The sequence below is a fragment of the Electrona antarctica genome (assembly GCF_951216825.1).
Source record: "Electrona antarctica genome assembly, chromosome: 20".
In the NCBI taxonomy this organism is placed as follows: Eukaryota; Metazoa; Chordata; class Actinopteri; order Myctophiformes; family Myctophidae; genus Electrona; species Electrona antarctica.
In genome coordinates this window covers 14,499,332-14,519,709 of record NC_136801.1, presented here as the reverse complement: position 1 = coordinate 14,519,709, position 20,378 = coordinate 14,499,332, and the positions used below count along the sequence as shown (strand labels likewise).

The following is a 20,378-nucleotide window of genomic DNA, read 5'->3' as shown; positions in this document are numbered from 1 at the left end:
GGGGGGGGGGATGGGTCGGGTCGTATGAGATCCGCTCCTGTTTCTGTCATTCCTGTGATTGTGTTCTCACTTGAAATTATTAAATGCACCCAATGGGTATGAGCAGTTTGTCTGGTTTATCCTTCATTTGTGTAGCTGTCATCAGGATTAAAAGCTGCCTTCAGAATTAAAAGTTCAATTTTATAAATAAGTACATAAAGTTAAGAAGTTCATAATGTTTTTTGTTTCATGTCAATTTCATGTTTCTATGTTTCTCTACTTTGTTTCAATGTGTATTGAGATGATTTTATGTTGATTGGTTGATTAAGGTCACAGTAACCTCTGAACAGCTGAAGCCTGATCTGTTGATGAGCAAGGGTGGTTTCGATCACTGTTAATTAGCAGAGCAGGGCAGAGCCAGTTCATTCTGAGAAGAGAGCTTCAGCGTGCAACAGCTAAAGTGCATTGCTGCTGCCATGTAGATCTGCTGTTTAAGAGTCCAGCACAAATTATATCAGTTAAAGAGTCAAGATACTGATACTAAGAAGATTTCCCCGTTTATTCCCCCCAAAGTGGATGCGGCCAATGAGGTATATTTGTTACATTTGTTTGTTTATTGTAACTTGTGTTTTGTTCATCATTATTGTTCTCTATGAGAATATTGTACTGAATGTATATTGTCTTTTATGTTTATTCAGTTCTCACGGCATTTGGCATACGCTAATAAATGTCTGTACAACAAAAAGAACGCCTTGTGATCGTATCTATCTACCGGAGGGGGCTACAGTGAGAACTCAACCTGCTCGACACGAGGTGAAGGGGCCTGTCTGTGCCTACCGTCGACCGTGCTGCAAGCAAGTTTCCATGGTTCACCTACAGTGACTTCCAGCATCGAACAGATAAGACTGTGCCTACACTGGGATCCCAGCAAGTGGAGTTCGGGAGCTTTGGATGGTTATGCCAACAAGAAGTAACACATTTAAAACAAGTTAAATGTTGATAAGTGGAGTAACCTACTCATTGCTTTAAAGGGACTCTATAAGTGCTTAAAGGGAAAGTTCTGGTATTTTGCACATGTCTTTCTATGTTCAAGTTGTTATTGAATTCACAACAGTCATTTACGATTAAGCAAGTTTGAAGTGTAAATGACACTTAAAGTCTAAGTGCAAAGGGTGAAAATATATTGGTGTTATACATATTTTTGATTTCATCATAAGTGGTTTACTCCTAAAGAATTTAAGTGACTATATTGCAACCAAGAGTGATATTAAGTTACTAAGTGTTAAAAGAAGTGTTATCCATTTCATTGGATTATTTCATTTAAAGTTTATGAGGACTGTGAAATAATTTACGTCATTCTAAAAATATATACTGTTGGTTAAAAGGTTTATGCCAATTCATTGCAAGTGAAACAAGTTCATTAAGGGTGTTTTGATACATTTAAGGTTTTTATAAAAACAGTTTGGTCAAACTAAAATCCAAGTTAATTGCAAGTGTTGCATTTCCAAAACTAGTAAATTTAAGTTAAGCCAGTTAATGTAACTGTTGTTTTTTGTGTTGTTTAAGCTTTAAAGCTACTAAATAGGAAAGCTTAGTCAATTTTAAACAATACTAAAGATGTCTGTGCACGAAGCTAGTGAAACAGATTTAAACGGTACCATTACAGTTGATGCGTTAGTGCACCAGTCTACCAGCACTGATAATGCACCTTTAGACACTACCACACATACGAGAATTGAGGTACTAGAAGAGGCCGACAATGTGTCAGAAGAGAGTGAAGATGATGCAGAGAAACTGCGAAGAAGCCGGAGAACCCGAAAGCTTACTGAAAAGGGTCAAAACCTTGAAGATGACAGAATAAGAAATATTCAGCATCACTTCACAACTTCCTATGAAAAATGGAAATCTGTTGCCAAGGAGGCTAAGCAAGCATTCATTGGACCTCTATCCAATGACATATTGGAAAGCATTATGACCAAGATCAGCTGTGCTGAGAAAGATGTAACACAAGCTTATGTTGACTTACGCCGACACATTACCCCTGAAAGTCAGACCCGCCGTCGCGTTGACACTTGTGTAGCGGCGTCAGAGAAGATCCTGACGCGTGCATCTAATCGCAAGGACAGAGAGCAAGATGCCTTGAGTGAGACTAGCTCGAAGTTCACATTCAGTGCCAGCCAAGGTTCAGCGTCTGCAAGTAGGCCAACCATAAGATCAAGGCACTCGAACCTGTCCGCTGCAAAAATACAAGAAGCTGCAGCAGAGCTAGCTGCAAATCAAGCCACATTAGAAGTCCTAGATGTGATGGAATATGAGAAGCAACAGCTTGAAACCCTTGAAGCTGAGAACAGGCACATTGAAGCTGAGAACAGGCAAAGGTTTGCACTGCAAGAAGCAGAAAATGCGGCAAGGCAAAGTGCTGTAGAAGAGAAGCGCAGGAAATTAGAGCGCTTAGAGGCAGTCAAGAAAATGAATGCTGCAAAGGCACGACTACAAGTGTATGAACAAGAAGTGGGCTCAGATGATGAGATATTAGAGTTGCTCGAAGACAGCAAATCTATGAAACTGAGATCCGCACTGAAGTCAAAAGGTCTGCCAGTGCAACATGTGGCATCACCACAACATGTCTCACATGCACAATCGGCTATGATAACCCAAGCAACCACAAGGGGCCAGCCTGCTGCTAATGCTCAGCAGATGACACAAGCAGCCATGAGCCATCCTGCTGCTAGTGCTCAGCAAGAGGATAGCGCTACAGCAATCGCCAGAGCAATTGCAGAGTCCATCAATGCAAGCCGACTCCCTGTACCGGAGCCGTCAGTTTTCAGTGGAGACCCACTGAGGTACAAAGACTGGAAGATGTCATTTCAAACGTTGATAGGCAGAAAGAACATTCCAGTAAATGAAAAAGTATACTATCTTCGCAAGTACGTCGGCGGACCGGCAAAGAAAGCCATTGAGGGTTATTTCCTGTTAGGCACAGAAGAAGCCTATCATTCAGCATGGGACATACTTGAAGACAGATATGGAAGCTCATTCGTGATAGCTAAAGCCTTCAGAGATAAACTTACCGCGTGGCCGAAGATAGGACCCAGAGACAGCGTGGAACTGAGAGAGTTTGCAGACTTCCTGCAAGGCTGTCAATCAGCGATGTCACAGATTAAAGGCCTAGAAGTCTTAAATGACTGTGCTGAAAACCAACGAATACTTACCAAGCTTCCTGATTGGCTGACAGCCAGTTGGAACAGAAAGGTCGTTGAAAATCTGGAAGAGTGGCAGGAATTCCCTAGCTTCGGGACATTTGTTAAGTTTGTCACAAGGGAAGCCAAGATAGCCTGTAATCCAGTGACCTCTCTTCATGCTCTGAAGTCGAGTGATGTTGAGAAGGTGAAGACAACACCAAAGACACAAAGTGTTGGTGCAAAGGTGCTAGCAACTACAAGCACATCTGAAGAGGAACCAGATGCTAAAGGATGTGTCTTTTGTGAGAAGTCAAACCATGGCATTCACACATGTCGAAAGTTCATGGCCGAGTCAGTTGCAGAACGAGTCAAGTTTGTGCAGACCAACAGATTATGCTTTGGATGCATGAAATCAGGTCACCAGTCTAGACATTGTGACAACAAGAGTGTCTGTGACACATGCAAAAGGAAGCACCCTACCTGTTTACATGAAGACCGTGCTAGGGAAGACGGAAAGAAAGATCAGAAGGATGACAAACGAAAGGAGAGTGAGAAGCACTCATACAACAAGGAAAGGTCAAATGACAAGACTGATGAAACAGCAAGTGAAGCAACATCACACCGAGTAGTGCAGGATATGAGCAACGCTTGCACGTCTACAGTTGTTCCAGTGTGGTTATCCACTACAAGTAGACCAGAGAATGAAATTCTTGTATATGCACTTCTGGACAACCAAAGTGATACCACCTTCATCTTGCAAGAGAAAGCTGACACTCTGGACACACAGCAGGTTCCGGTGCAGCTAAAACTGTCTACATTGTCATCCAAGAACACAATCATTCCAAGTCAGAAGTTAACTGGGCTACAAGTCAGAGGGTTTTACTCTTCTAAGAAAATCCCTCTCCCAGTCACCTATTCAAGAGAGTTCATTCCCGCCAATCTCAGTCATATTCCTACACCCAAGACCGCCAGAGCATGGTCTCACCTGGAGTACCTTGCTGAAGAGATTGCACCGTTAATCGACTGCGACATTGGTCTGCTTATTGGCTATAATTGTTCTCATGCCCTGTTACCCAGAGAAGTGGTGTCAGGCAAGGACAATGAGCCATTTGCCCAAAGAACAGACCTCGGCTGGAGTATAGTCGGCTGTGTCAATCCCTGTGTCGACTATGGCGATGTCATTGGAAGCAGCCACAGGATTGTTGTCAAAGAAGTGACACCAAATCTTCACTCGCATGCTAATCAAACAAGTGAAGTCCGATACATCTGCCGAACACAAGTCAGAGAAGTAGTCACTCCACCAGACGTGATACGAGTGCTTGAATCAGACTTCAATGAGAGAACGGCAGAGGATGCTCATTTCTCCCAAGAGGATCTACGCTTCATCGCAACGATGGAGGATGGAATCAAGATCAAGGCAAACGGTCACTGTGAAATGCCGTTGCCATTTAAGGAAGACAGACCGAGTCTACCAGACAATAGAGTGTGTGCAAATCACCTCCTCAAGTGTCTGAAAAAGAGATTTGAGAAAGACAAGCAGTACCATAAAGACTACATTGCCTTCATGAGTGAAACGATCACTCGCGGAGATGCTGAAAAGGTTCCAGCAGAAGAAATGAACAAAGGTCCTGTCTGGTACATCCCTCATCATGGGGTTTATCACCCTCAGAAACCCGGAAAGATAAGGGTTGTGTTCGACTGCTCTGCGAAGTTCCAAGGCGTGTCGTTGAATGATCATCTGCTTACCGGACCAGAATTGACGAATTCCCTAATAGGTGTTCTCTGTAGATTCCGCAAGGGTCCAGTAGCAATAATGTGCGATATTGAACGCATGTTCCATCAATTCCACGTAAGAGCAGAAGACCAAGACTATCCAGATTTCCTCTGGTGTGACGAGCTTCCCAGCAGAGATGTTAAGGTGGGAGACATAGCAGTTGAAGACCCAGAAGTTTGCAAGACCATCGTACATAAGACCTTGGCAACAGACGTTTCACTGCCTGATCGTTTCCTGAAGTTTTCCAGCTGGACAAGTTTAGTCAAAGCCATTGCAAGACTCATGCGTTGTGTCAAGGAGCTTAAGGGTTTGACGTGAAAGACGACACTGCACCACGAAAATGAGTGGAAATTAGCCAAGGTCACGGACGTGCACCCTGGTGAAGATGGATGTGTGAGGAAGCTACAACTGCTGATTGGAAGTTCAGCACTGGATGGCCAAGGAAAGAGACTCACCAAGCCAGTCTACTTGGAGAGGCCTATCCACAAGACGGTTACCCTGCTTGAAGCCGACTAAGCAACCTCTACCTCTGCACTCCATACACTAGAGCTCATAACACACTACATGACACTACATTAAAAAGTGATTATAAAAATGTAAAGTTCATTAAATAAATCCAAGTGATTTCGGTGGGAGTGTAGCTGTCATCAGGATTAAAAGCTGCCTTCAGAATTAAAAGTTCAATTTTATAAATAAGTACATAAAGTTAAGAAGTTCATAATGTTTTTTGTTTCATGTCAATTTCATGTTTCTATGTTTCTCTACTTTGTTTCAATGTGTATTGAGATGATTTTATGTTGATTGGTTGATTAAGGTCACAGTAACCTCTGAACAGCTGAAGCCTGATCTGTTGATGAGCAAGGGTGGTTTCGATCACTGTTAATTAGCAGAGCAGGGCAGAGCCAGTTCATTCTGAGAAGAGAGCTTCAGCGTGCAACAGCTAAAGTGCATTGCTGCTGCCATGTAGATCTGCTGTTTAAGAGTCCAGCACAAATTATATCAGTTAAAGAGTCAAGATACTGATACTAAGAAGATTTCCCCGTTTATTCCCCCCAAAGTGGATGCGGCCAATGAGGTATATTTGTTACATTTGTTTGTTTATTGTAACTTGTGTTTTGTTCATCATTATTGTTCTCTATGAGAATATTGTACTGAATGTATATTGTCTTTTATGTTTATTCAGTTCTCACGGCATTTGGCATACGCTAATAAATGTCTGTACAACAAAAAGAACGCCTTGTGATCGTATCTATCTACCGGAGGGGGCTACAATTTGGCTTAAGGTTTTTTCCCTTGAACAACACCTTCAGTTCAGGTTCAGTCTGAGTCACTAGTATTTGTCTCTTGAAAAAGATGTATTGTATCATAGTGAAACCTGCAGGTTGAAGACTTGTTAAAACATTATTGGTTTGGATATTAAAGATTTTAATTGCTGTAATCCCTTGATTACAGCATTGATGTAATGCTTTAACTTTCTACAGCTAATTGGACTGAGTAGTTGGTTGAAAAATTTGGTGAAATGCTGAATGTTTGCTGCAGGCTGTAGTTATAACGGAGATGCAGTTTGGGTACTTTCATGATGGGGAATTTCACTTCAACATCTGGGGTCATTTACTCTGGCTTTTAAGTAGCAAATAATTCATCTTTTGGGTGACGTTGCCCGGCGATAGTGGGCGATTGGGCAATAGCTAATGAAATTCAAGCAACGCTCGCTGTTGGTCTATGGTCTCCCGCTGTTAAAATGTACTGTTAGACTGGCATATTCACCGATATGACCCGATATAACAAATGAGGGCCGATCCGATACTTTTCCCGATACCGTATCGGGACATCTCGGGCCGATACGATACTTTTCCCGATACAGTATCGGGACATCTCTAGTTTCAAATGTAATGTGTGTTAAATGTATTATTAGAAGTGGTGCCCTTTTCTATTGGTTCCTCAAGCTATATCCCATTACACTTGAACCTCCATGTTGTACTTATTGCACACACTCATGCTTCTGGTGATAGTCAATGTGAACTGAGACGGGTCACGGGTGCAGGCCAGGCGGCTCATCTTGACCTGCGTAGTGTGCACGGACCTGTAAAATGGGGGTTGAATTTGTGTATTCCAAAAACAAAGACGTGCCATAGAAAACCCATAACATATATGTTATGGGTTTTCTATGGCACGTCTTTGTTTTTGGAATACACATTACAGGAGTTCTGTGTGCGCTGACTCTGAGCATTAAAACTAAATGACACCATTTGGAGGCTTCTTTATATAGCTTCTGAGCCTTATCACTGACACTTCAACCAGTTGTTTAAAGGTTCTCTTCCCTTTAGAATTAGTGGAGAATACCATCGACCAAGTGATCACTCCAAAGGCTTTATTGATTGGCTTACCATTATCTTATGTTACCAGATGGAGGGAATATCTACAAGCTCTCAACGCCTCACAATATTTATTTGTGGTCAAACAAAATGTATTGCCTCACTCTTACAATTCCAAGCGCATGTCAGGGTGGGGGGTCCCCAGCTTAAATGAGATTATTGTGGGAGTCATGGCCTGAAAAGGTTAATAACTGCCCATAGAGCTACAGTAAGAGTGATGGAGAGATATTACAGTGGACGTAGATCTGCCATTTTTGAATAGCCAACGTATACAATAGGTAAAGGGATTAAAATGATTGTGATACGTACGCTTCATAATCACATTGCATTGGCTGATGTTAAGCCTGATTTATTCTTTATAAACATCCGTGTCTCGCGTCACAAAATGGCAGAACTACAAGCTCACAATATATCACAGTTGAGAGCTTGTAGATCTTGTAGACCTCAGGTAAGCAACTAAGCATGAATCCAGTTGTGGAAAAAAGGATATTATTTTTTCATGTAAAAAGTATCAATACTGCAATGAAGAAATGCCGTGTTAATAATCAAAACTTACCAAAATAAGTAAAATATAGAAAATTGGAAATAGTCCAGTAAAGTAAAAGCACATCGACATTTTAATTATGTACATTACTTGAGTGCATGCATGTATAGTTACTTTCCACCACTGCATAAATCAGCCTCAGGCATACTGCTCCACAGGATAAGAATTCAGTATGCTGATGTTGGCATATTTAGACTATCATCACGCTGTTTTCACGGTTTGAGTGAATAATACCAAGGCCAATTTTTGCCTATCGAGCCATACTTCTGCTATGGTACATAGTGAAAACGGGTGACTCTAGCAATTGTGCAGTTTCTTGATTCATTCAGGCATGGCCAGCTGCTTCAGTCAGAACAAATCAATTCCACCCCCTCTCTGGCCTACACCACTGCCATTGGGAGAGGTATTACTGTAATACTGTATGCCCCCTGGCGGAGATTTGCTCTCTACTGAGCACACCTTTCCAGTTGAAAAAGAAGAACATGCACATCAACCAAAGTCCAAACCCCACAATTGGGCAAGTGCTGAGCGAAGAACAATACTAAAGAAAACAAAATAGAGTTTGCACACTGTCGGGCAAAACAATCCTTTATTGCACTGCACTGCACTGCACAAGGGAGCTTGCACTCTTCCTCAGACTGATAAAGAACCTTTCCAGTGGCTATGTATCCCAGAAGGCTTTCATGTTTTTGTTTTTAATTCAATGAGATTGCCTGAATTTGTCATTATGCCTTTAGAGAGGTCTGCTGCACTCTGTGAAACAGAAAATGCCATTTTCTCCCAGTGAATTAGATCATAGTAGTCATCTGTTCACTGTCTCTCACTGTCTGACTCACTGTCACCAGAGACTGCAGGAAATTGACTTGAAGCGTCCACAGTATTTATCTCTGTAAACACACAAAGGCCAGCTAGGCTATGAAACAAGCTGCCCTGCTAATTATGAGAATGCCATTAAAAAGGTGAACAAACGATAGAGAATGATCGAGGTGAAACAAGACAGATAAAAGGGACAAGTTAGACATTTCAATCAGACCGGATCTCCCTTTAACTGGAGACAAAACTGTAATGCTTCTTTTGTAATGCTTTTGCTAACATACTATCAGTTATCTCCTTAAGTATTAACCCTAACCCTCAATAATTCTGACTGAAACTCACTATAAGTCATAATTTGAATCCACGTAAAACATTGTTATTACTGCTCAAAGGAGTCAAAGCATAAGAACATTGTGGTGCCAGGGAGGAAGACATTACAGCATGACACGTTATGTAAATCTCAACGGAGATCAGCTACAGTAGGATGCTAACACTGTAACACATTCTAATTGTCCTAAAAATAGGGACATTTTGGAGTCTATGCCTACTGATATTATTCAGTCAAGGTTGTCTTTTATCCCATAAAACGAGGAAAGCATCTGTCATTTTAGATTTCTTTGGCTATTCAAATAGCATATAGGCCTATATATTATAGGGTCTGGAGCTAAATACATATCATTTTCTTTTCCTTCAGTTTCTTCAAACTGATTTAGAACACATAAGCGGTTAAATGACAAGTTGCAGCTTCAAAAGAAGAATGAGGCAAAATAGAAGCAATTTTCAGCAGCACTCGCCCACGTTGAGTGTGAATAAATGGTCGTGTGGAGAAAAGTTTGTGAAAACGCTTGAGGTGTGATATTTATATGTGGCGTAAGCCCAAAGTAATGGTCACCTACAGTGCAGTACACAGTACAGGTACTGTGCAGTACACAGTAAAGGTTTTTTTTATATATTTTTTACTTTCTTCAGTATTTATCATTTTCAATACCTTTACTTCTACTCCACTACATCTCAGAGGACAATATTGTACTCCAATTATATAAAAACTAGTTACTATAGTTACTTTGTAGATTTTGATTATTATTACAAGACACACTAATAACCACTATTTTCAAAAGATTTGCATACATTTTGATCACTACATTTCTACATTGCAGTATTGATACTTTTAGTAAAAAATTTTAATAACTTTTCCACTACTGCAAAAGTCCTACTGAAATTGAAGGAATAGTTTTAAACACAAGAGAGAAACCATCATGATACCACTGAGATGAGTTTTTTTAGTTTCTAGATTGGGTGATTTCATGAACCACAACCTTGTCTAGTCTACAATTCCGTATCAGCCAATGGCTGATGACTACAGAGCCACTCCCTAGCCAATTAGTGTCCAATAAAAAGAGGACCATGAGTTACAACTCAAGGAGTGTCTGTCTGTGGGAAGGAAGACATAACATCTCAAGTGAGAAACCATTAACAGCTGTGGTTTTAAGTTCTACTCAAAGGGCAAAATGGTGAGTAAGTCACTGCTGACTGACCTTGATGTCAAACTAATGATGATGATGAACTAATCTATATAGAGGCCATGCATCTAAATTGAACACAACCTTAAACCTGTAGCATTGGCAACATCTGTGAAGGTGTTGTCAATAGTTTGCAAGTACATTTACTCAAGTACTTTACTTTCAGATTTTCAATCTGAGGCAAGGCAATTATTGTACCTTTTACTACAATATCTGAAAACTTTAGTTGCTAGTTAACTTTGTAGGTTTTGATTATTACAAAACATGCATTAATCACTTCCTATTTTGAATACAAACTCAACAAAGCAACCTGTTGGGAGCTTAATTTGTAGATCAATAAATATGGCAGTGTATTTCTATACTGCAGTGTTGATGCTTGAGTAAAAAAATATGTACTTTTTCCACCACTGCCAATATAGCTGGGTCAAAAAGCACACTGGGCCTCATTCAGCAATGTTCTCTTAAATTTCCCTTGCATTTGAATTTATATTTTGGCTGTTAAGAGGGAAAAATAAGAAAAACCTACCTGCAGGATTCAGCATTCTTACCCAGGTGTGATGAATCCCACTTTATCTTAAATTAGGCAACGCCCATAGTTGACGCCCCTGAACACCATATTGGTGAAATTTAAGATCTGTCAGTCCAGGTCTTCTTATCACTTCAAATAAACATGAAGTTGTCATTTAAGGAAATCTTGTTTTTTATGAAAGCCATTTCACCATGCAATATACTCCAATGAGTCTATTTTTAGATTATCTGTTCCTGATCCATGTGTAAGAATAAGAACTATTGAAGAAATGTGGATAATTTCACCCATTGTACCCTGTTGTATGTGAAGTTGGAATTTTAAATGTTTTTTCATAGTCTTGACACTAGGGATACCAAAAACCCAGTAATGACAAACGCATTAACATTTGTGCTGCTGGCTGGCTTCCCACAACTAATGTCTTCCCCAGTCTGTACAGTAGCCTGCCCTGGCCCCTCTATTTTGAGGAATTTGCTTGCAGTGCAATAACATTACCCCCCCCCCCCCCCTCTTCCTATGCAGCGTGAGTGCCTTTCTATCCATGTTGGACAAGCCGGAGTCCAGATCGGCAACTCTTGCTGGGAGCTGTACTGCCTGGAGCATGGCATACAGCCTGACGGACAGGCCATTGATAGGCCCGGTGGCGCGGCCAATGACTCCTTCAGCACCTTCTTCAGTGAGACTGGGGCAGGAAAACATGTCCCCAGAGCCGTCTTTGTTGACCTGGAACCCACGGTCATTGGTACAGTTGAACAAATCCCTTGCTACTTTAATTTAAAACTTTGAAAAGAAGAAATCGAAGTGCTAATTGTGAACCGTTTCCTGTAAACCTATTCACAGGTGAGGTGCGTACAGGAATCTACCGCCAGCTGTTCCACCCTGAACAGTTGATCACAGGAAAGGAGGATGCAGCCAACAACTATGCCCGCGGACACTACACCATCGGCAAGGAGGTCATCGACCTGGTCATGGAGAGAATTCGCAAGATGGTGAGGGCCTTTGGCTTTCTTTGCAAACTAATTGTATTTGTGAAAATTGTATTTTTGTAGATCTATGTATCTGTTTTGTTTTTCTATTGTGAATATGTAGCCCACAACACACACACACACACACACACACACACACACTTTGAATGGCATGCATTCACTCAGAGACTTGCTCATGGAACTATGTGATTCATGCACCACACTACATGTCGTCATATACTATACACACCTCATACTAAAGGACCGCAATGGAAACTAGCTGTAACCTTTTTTGCGTTATCCAATCTAATATCTATTATTGTGGATCAGATCTTTGTTACAGATGATTGTATGTGATTTTTATTTCATGATCAATAAGGACCTCAATCAATCAAAATTCAGCTTTAACTGATTAGGCAACATTGTTTGTCTTTTTTTTTTTTCTTGTTTCAGTCTGACCAGTGCACTGGCCTCCAAGGGTTTCTCATCTTCCATAGCTTTGGTGGTGGAACCGGCTCTGGTTTTGCTTCCCTGCTGATGGAGAGGCTCTCTGTTGATTATGGAAAGAAGTCCAAACTTGAGTTTGCCGTCTACCCGGCTCCCCAGGTGTCCACAGCTGTGGTGGAGCCCTACAACTCCATCCTAACCACCCACACCACCCTGGAACACTCAGACTGTGCCTTCATGGTGGACAATGAGGCCATCTTTGACATCTGCCAAAGGAACCTGGACGTTGAGAGGCCGTCGTACACCAACCTCAACAGGCTCATCAGTCAAGTTGTGTCTTCGATCACCGCCTCCCTTCGCTTTGATGGTGCCCTGAATGTTGACCTGACTGAGTTCCAGACCAACTTGGTGCCTTACCCTCGCATCCACTTCCCACTAACCACCTATGCCCCAGTCATCTCCGCAGAGAAGGCCTATCATGAGCAGCTGTCGGTCGCCCAGATCACCAACTCCTGCTTTGAGACGGCCAATCAGATGGTGAAGTGTGATCCCCGGCGCGGTAAATACATGGCCTGCTGTCTGCTGTACCGTGGAGACGTGGTGCCCAAGGATGTCAACTCTGCCATTGCTGCAATCAAGACCAAACGCAGCATCCAGTTTGTGGACTGGTGCCCCACAGGCTTCAAGGTGGGCATCAACTACCAGGCTCCCACGGTGGTTCCTGGAGGAGACCTAGCCAAGGTCCAGAGGGCTGTATGCATGCTCAGCAACACCACGGCCATTGCTGAGGCCTGGGCACGCCTTAACCACAAGTTTGACCTGATGTATGCCAAAAGGGCCTTCGTCCACTGGTATGTCGGCGAGGGGATGGAGGAGGGGGAGTTCTCCGAGGCTAGAGAGGACATGGCTGCCCTAGAGAAGGATTACGAAGAGGTGGGTGCTGACAGTGCTGGGGTGGATGACGAGGAGGAGGAAGAATTCTAGGCCACTTTTGTCTTCTGGTTTGCCGTTGGCCGGAAGTAATGGGATGGGGGGGGGATGGGTCGGGTCGTATGAGATCCGCTCCTGTTTATCTGTCATTCCTGTGATTGTGTTCTCACTTGAAATTATTAAATGCACCCAATGGGTATGAGCAGTTTGTCTGGTTTATCCTTCATTTGGCTTAAGGTTTTTTCCCATGAACAACACCTTCAGTTCAGGTTCAGTCTGAGTCACTGGTATTTGTCTCTTGAAAAAGATGTATTGTATCAGTGAAACCTGCAGGTTGAAGACTTGTTAAAACATTATTGGTTTGGATATTAAAGATTTTAATTGCTGTAATCCCTTGATTACAGCATTGATGTAATGCTTTAAATTTCTACAGCTAATTGGACTGAGTAGTTGGTTGAAAAATGTGGTGAAATGCTGAATGTTTGCTGCAGGCTGTAGTTATAACGGAGATGCAGTTTGGGTACTTTCATGAAGGGGAATTTCACTTCAACATCTGGGGTAATTTACTCTGGCTTTTAAGTAGCAAATAATTCATCTTTTGGGCGACGTCGCCCGGTGATAGTGGGCAATAGCTAATGCAATTCAAGCGACGCTCGCTGTTGGTCTATAAGGTCTCCCGCTGTTAAAATGTACTATTACCCCCCCCTGTGTCAGATCTGTGGTTAGACTGGCATATTCACCGATATGACCCGATATAACATGAGGGCCGATCCGATACTTTTACCGATACCGTATCGGGACATCTCGGGCCGATCCGATACTTTTCCCGATACAGTATCGGGACATCTCTAGTTTCAAATGTAATGTGTGTTATAAAATGTATTATTAGAAGTGGTGCCCTTTTCTATTGGTTCCTCAAGCTATATCCCATTACACTTGAACCTCCATGTTGTACTTATTGCACACACTCATGCTTCTGGTGATAGTCAATGTGAACTGAGATGGGTCACGGGTGCAGGCCAGGCGGCTCATCTTGACCTGCGTAGTGTGCACGGACCTGTAAAATGGGGGTTGAATTTGTGTAATGTGTATTCCAAAAACAAAGACGTGCCATAGAAAACCCATAACATATTATGGGTTTTCTATGGCACGTCTTTGTTTTTGGAATACACATTACAGGAGTTCTGTGTGCGCTGAGCATTAAAACTAAATGACACCATTTGGAGGCTTCTTTATATAGATTCTGAGCCTTATCACTGACACTTCAACCAGTTGTTTAAAGGTTCTCTCTTCCCTTTAGAATTAGTGGAGAATACCATCGACCAAGTGATCACTCCAAAGGCTTTATTGATTGGCTTGCCATTATCTTATGTTACCAGATGGAGGGAATATCTACAAGCTCTCAACGCCTCACAATATTTATTTGTGGTCAAACAAAATGTATTGCCTCACTCTTACAATTCCAAGTGCATGTCAGGGTGGGGGGTCCCCAGCTTAAATATGATTATTTTGGGGGTCGTGGCCTGAAAAGGTTCAGAACTGCCCATAGAGCTACAGTAAGGCGCGATTCATACTCCTATTTTAGAGCCGAATAAAAGTCGGTTCGGCTCTGTAGAGCCTACAATGTGACGTCATTTGAGGTTCGGGGGGGCGGGTACTGTCCTAAAGTCGGCTCTTCGGTGCTACTGAAAGTTTCTGACGAGCCGAAATCATTTCGGCACTACAGCGCCGAAAAGAAGAATGAGGCAAAATAGAAGCAATTTTCAGCAGCACTCGCCCACGTTGAGTGTGAATAAATGGTCGTGTGGAGAAAAGTTTGTGAAAACGCTTGAGGTGTGATATTTATATGTGACGTAAGCCCAAAGTAATGGTCACCTACAGTGCAGTACACAGTACAGGTACTGTGCAGTACACAGTAAAGGTTTTTTTTATATATTTTTTACTTTCTTCAGTATTTATCATTTTCAATACCTTTACTTCTACTCCACTACATCTCAGAGGACAATATTGTACTCCAATTATATAAAAACTAGTTACTATAGTTACTTTGTAGATTTTGATTATTATTACAAGACACACTAATAACCACTATTTTCAAAAGATTTGCATACATTTTGATCACTACATTTCTACATTGCAGTATTGATACTTTTAGTAAAAGATTTTAATAACTTTTCCACTACTGCAAAAGTCCTACTGAAATTGAAGGAATAGTTTTAAACACAAGAGAGAAACCATCATGATACCACTGAGATGAGTTTTTTTAGTTTCTAGATTGGGTGATTTCATGAACCACAACCTTGTCTAGTCTACAATTCCGTATCAGCCAATGGCTGATGACTACAGAGCCACTCCCTAGCCAATTAGTGTCCAATAAAAAGAGGACCATGAGTTACAACTCAAGGAGTGTCTGTCTGTGGGAAGGAAGACATAACATCTCAAGTAAGAAACCATTAACAGCTGTGGTTTTAAGTTCTACTCAAAGGGCAAAATGGTGAGTAAGTCACTGCTGACTGACCTTGATGTCAAACTAATGATGATGATGAACTAATCTATATAGAGGCCATGCATCTAAATTGAACACAACCTTAAACCTGTAGCATTGGCAACATCTGTGAAGGTGTTGCCAATAGTTTGCAAGTACATTTACTCAAGTACTTTACTTTCAGATTTTCAATCTGAGGCAAGGCAATTATTGTACCTTTTACTACAATATCTGAAAACTTTAGTTGCTAGTTAACTTTGTAGGTTTTGATTATTACAAAACATGCATTAATCACTTCCTATTTTGAATACAAATTCAACAAAGCAACCTGTTGGGAGCTTAATTTGTAGATCAATAAATATGGCAGTGTATTTCTATACTGCAGTGTTGATGCTTGAGTAAAAAAATATGTACTTTTTCCACCACTGCCAATATAGCTGGGTCAAAAAGCACACTGGGCCTCATTCAGCAATGTTCTCTTAAATTTCCCTTGCATTTGAATTTATATTTTCAGTTAAAACATTAACTGGCTGTTAAGAGGGAAAAATAAGAAAAACCTACCTGCAGGATTCAGCATTCTTACCCAGGTGTGATGAATCCCACTTTATCTTAAATTAGGCAACGCCCATAGTTGACGCCCCTGAACACCATATTGGTGAAATTTAAGATCTGTCAGTCCAGGTCTTCTTATCACTTCAAATAAACATGAAGTTGTCATTTAAGGAAATCTTGTTTTTTATGAAAGCCATTTCACCATGCAATATACTCCAATGAGTCTATTTTTAGATTATCTGTTCCTGATCCATGTGTAAGAACTATTGAAGAAATCTTAAAGAAATGTGGATAATTTCACCCATTGTACCCTGTTGTATGTGAAGTTGGAATTTTAAATGTTTTTTCATAGTCTTGACACTAGGGATACCAAAAACCCAGTAATGACAAACGCATTAACATTTGTGCTGCTGGCTGGCTTCCCACAACTAATGTCTTCCCCAGTCATGTACAGTAGCCTGCCCTGGCCCCTCTATTTTGAGGAATTTGCTTGCAGTGCAATAACATTACCCCCCCCCCCCCCCCCTCTTCCTATGCAGCGTGAGTGCCTTTCTATCCATGTTGGACAAGCCGGAGTCCAGATCGGCAACTCTTGCTGGGAGCTGTACTGCCTGGAGCATGGCATACAGCCTGACGGACAGGCCATTGATAGGCCCGGTGGCGCGGCCAATGACTCCTTCAGCACCTTCTTCAGTGAGACTGGGGCAGGAAAACATGTCCCCAGAGCCGTCTTTGTTGACCTGGAACCCACGGTCATTGGTACAGTTGAACAAATCCCTTGCTACTTTAATTTAAAACTTTGAAAAGAAGAAATCAAAGTGCTAATTGTGAACCGTTTCCTGTAAACCTATTCACAGGTGAGGTGCGTACAGGAATCTACCGCCAGCTGTTCCACCCTGAACAGTTGATCACAGGAAAGGAGGATGCAGCCAACAACTATGCCCGCGGACACTACACCATCGGCAAGGAGGTCATCGACCTGGTCATGGAGAGAATTCGCAAGCTGGTGAGGGCCTTTGATTTTCTTGGCAAACTAATTGTATTTGTGAAAATTGTATTTTTGTAGATCTATGTATCTGTTTTGTTTTTCTATTGTGAATATGTAGCCCACAACACACACACACACACACACACACACACACACACACACACACACACACACACACACACACACACACACACACACACACACACACACACACACACACACACACACTTTGAATGGCATGCATTCACTCAGAGACTTGCTCATGGAACTATGTGATTCATGCACCACACTACATGTCGTCATATACTATACACACCTCATACTAAAGGACCGCAATGGAAACTAGCTGTAACCTTTTTTGCGTTATCCAATCTAATATCTATTATTGTGGATCAGATCTTTGTTACAGATGATTGTATGTGATTTTTATTTCATGATCAATAAGGACCTCAATCAATCAAAATTCAGCTTTAACTGATTAGGCAACATTGTTTGTCTTTTTTTTTTTTTTTCTTGTTTCAGTCTGACCAGTGCACTGGCCTCCAAGGGTTTCTCATCTTCCATAGCTTTGGTGGTGGAACCGGCTCTGGTTTTGCTTCCCTGCTGATGGAGAGGCTCTCTGTTGATTATGGAAAGAAGTCCAAACTTGAGTTTGCCGTCTACCCGGCTCCCCAGGTGTCCACAGCTGTGGTGGAGCCCTACAACTCCATCCTAACCACCCACACCACCCTGGAACACTCAGACTGTGCCTTCATGGTGGACAATGAGGCCATCTTTGACATCTGCCAAAGGAACCTGGACGTTGAGAGGCCGTCGTACACCAACCTCAACAGGCTCATCAGTCAAGTTGTGTCTTCGATCACCGCCTCCCTTCGCTTTGATGGTGCCCTGAATGTTGACCTGACTGAGTTCCAGACCAACTTGGTGCCTTACCCTCGCATCCACTTCCCACTAACCACCTATGCCCCAGTCATCTCCGCAGAGAAGGCCTATCATGAGCAGCTGTCGGTCGCCCAGATCACCAACTCCTGCTTTGAGACGGCCAATCAGATGGTGAAGTGTGATCCCCGGCGCGGTAAATACATGGCCTGCTGTCTGCTGTACCGTGGAGACGTGGTGCCCAAGGATGTCAACTCTGCCATTGCTGCAATCAAGACCAAACGCAGCATCCAGTTTGTGGACTGGTGCCCCACAGGCTTCAAGGTGGGCATCAACTACCAGGCTCCCACGGTGGTTCCTGGAGGAGACCTAGCCAAGGTCCAGAGGGCTGTATGCATGCTCAGCAACACCACGGCCATTGCTGAGGCCTGGGCACGCCTTAACCACAAGTTTGACCTGATGTATGCCAAAAGGGCCTTCGTCCACTGGTATGTCGGCGAGGGGATGGAGGAGGGGGAGTTCTCCGAGGCTAGAGAGGACATGGCTGCCCTAGAGAAGGATTACGAAGAGGTGGGTGCTGACAGTGCTGGGGTGGATGACGAGGAGGAGGAAGAATTCTAGGCCACTTTTGTCTTCTGGTTTGCCGTTGGCCGGAAGTAATGGGATGGGGGGGGGGGATGGGTCGGGTCGTATGAGATCCGCTCCTGTTTATCTGTCATTCCTGTGATTGTGTTCTCACTTGAAATTATTAAATGCACCCAATGGGTATGAGCAGTTTGTCTGGTTTATCCTTCATTTGGCTTAAGGTTTTTTCCCATGAACAACACCTTCAGTTCAGGTTCAGTCTGAGTCACTGGTATTTGTCTCTTGAAAAAGATGTATTGTATCAGTGAAACCTGCAGGTTGAAGACTTGTTAAAACATTATTGGTTTGGATATTAAAGATTTTAATTGCTGTAATCCCTTGATTACAGCATTGATGTAATGCTTTAAATTTCTACAGCTAATTGGACTGAGTAGTTGGTTGAAAAATGTGGTGAAATGCTGAATGTTTGCTGCAGGCTGTAGTTATAACGGAGATGCAGTTTGGGTACTTTCATGAAGGGGAATTTCACTTCAACATCTGGGGTAATTTACTCTGGCTTTTAAGTAGCAAATAATTCATCTTTTGGGCGACGTCGCCCGGTGATAGTGGGCAATAGATAATGCAATTCAAGCGACGCTCGCTGTTGGTCTATAAGGTCTCCCGCTGTTAAAATGTACTATTACCCCCTGTGTCAGATCTGTGGTTAGACTGGCATATTCACCGATATGACCCGATATAACATGAGGGCCGATCCGATACTTTTACCGATACCGTATCGGGATATCTCGGGCCGATCCGATACTTTTCCCGATACAGTATCGGGACATCTCTAGTTTCAAATGTAATGTGTGTTATAAAATGTATTATTAGAAGTGGTGCCCTTTTCTATTGGTTCCTCAAGCTATATCCCATTACACTTGAACCTCCATGTTGTACTTATTGCACACACTCATGCTTCTGGTGATAGTCAATGTGAACTGAGATGGGTCACGGGTGCAGGCCAGGCGGCTCATCTTGACCTGCGTAGTGTGCACGGACCTGTAAAATGGGGGTTGAATTTGTGTAATGTGTATTCCAAAAACAAAGACGTGCCATAGAAAACCCATAACATATTATGGGTTTTCTATGGCACGTCTTTGTTTTTGGAATACACATTACAGGAGTTCTGTGTGCGCTGAGCATTAAAACTAAATGACACCATTTGGAGGCTTCTTTATATAGATTCTGAGCCTTATCACTGACACTTCAACCAGTTGTTTAAAGGTTCTCTCTTCCCTTTAGAATTAGTGGAGAATACCATCGACCAAGTGATCACTCCAAAGGCTTTATTGATTGGCTTGCCATTATCTTATGTTACCAGATGGAGGGAATATCTACAAGCTCTCAACGCCTCACAATATTTATTTGTGGTCAAACAAAATGTATTGCCTCACTCTTACAATTCCAAGTGCATGTCAGGGTGGGGGGTCCCCAGCTTAAATATGATTATTTTGGGGGTCGTGGCCTGAAAAGGTTCAGAACTGCCCATAGAGCTACAGTAAGGCGCGATTCATACTCCTATTTTAGAGCCGAATAAAAGTCGGTTCGGCTCTGTAGAGCCTACAATGTGACGTCATTTGAGGTTCGGGGGGGCGGGTACTGTCCTAAAGTCGGCTCTTCGGTGCTACTGAAAGTTTCTGACGAGCCGAAATCATTTCGGCACTACAGCGCCGAAACAGCGGTAAAATAGGAGTATGAATCGGCCCTAAGAGTGATGGAGAGACAGTGGATGTAGATCTGCCATTTTTGAATAGCCAACGTTTAATAGATTAAAATGATTGTGATACTTTGTGTA

At 42.4% G+C, this 20,378-nt stretch overlaps 2 protein-coding genes across 4 annotated transcripts; both read left to right on the top strand.

Moving 5' to 3' along the window:
* Positions 1-10,060: 10,060 nt before the first annotated feature.
* On the top strand, positions 10,061-13,260 carry LOC306913030 (tubulin alpha chain-like; the record flags this gene model as incomplete). Of its 2 annotated transcripts, XM_079489533.1 has the most annotated exons (4): positions 10,061-10,178; positions 11,236-11,455; positions 11,554-11,702; positions 12,132-13,260. In XM_079489533.1, the coding sequence occupies 4 exons, from the start codon at positions 10,176-10,178 to the stop codon at positions 13,107-13,109; spliced, it is 1,350 nt and encodes a 449-aa protein (XP_079345659.1). In that variant the 3' UTR covers positions 13,110-13,260. The 2 variants fall into 2 exon arrangements, with proteins under 2 accessions (XP_079345659.1, XP_079345658.1); XM_079489532.1 differs by lacking the exon at positions 10,061-10,178 and having other exon boundaries at positions 11,230-11,455.
* A 2,203-nt stretch (positions 13,261-15,463) lies between these two features.
* Positions 15,464-18,733, top strand: LOC306913438 (tubulin alpha chain-like; the record flags this gene model as incomplete). Of its 2 annotated transcripts, XM_079490096.1 has the most annotated exons (4): positions 15,464-15,549; positions 16,632-16,851; positions 16,950-17,098; positions 17,603-18,733. In XM_079490096.1, the coding sequence occupies 4 exons, from the start codon at positions 15,547-15,549 to the stop codon at positions 18,578-18,580; spliced, it is 1,350 nt and encodes a 449-aa protein (XP_079346222.1). In that variant the 3' UTR covers positions 18,581-18,733. The 2 variants fall into 2 exon arrangements, with proteins under 2 accessions (XP_079346222.1, XP_079346221.1); XM_079490095.1 differs by lacking the exon at positions 15,464-15,549 and having other exon boundaries at positions 16,626-16,851.
* Positions 18,734-20,378: the final 1,645 nt, after the last annotated feature.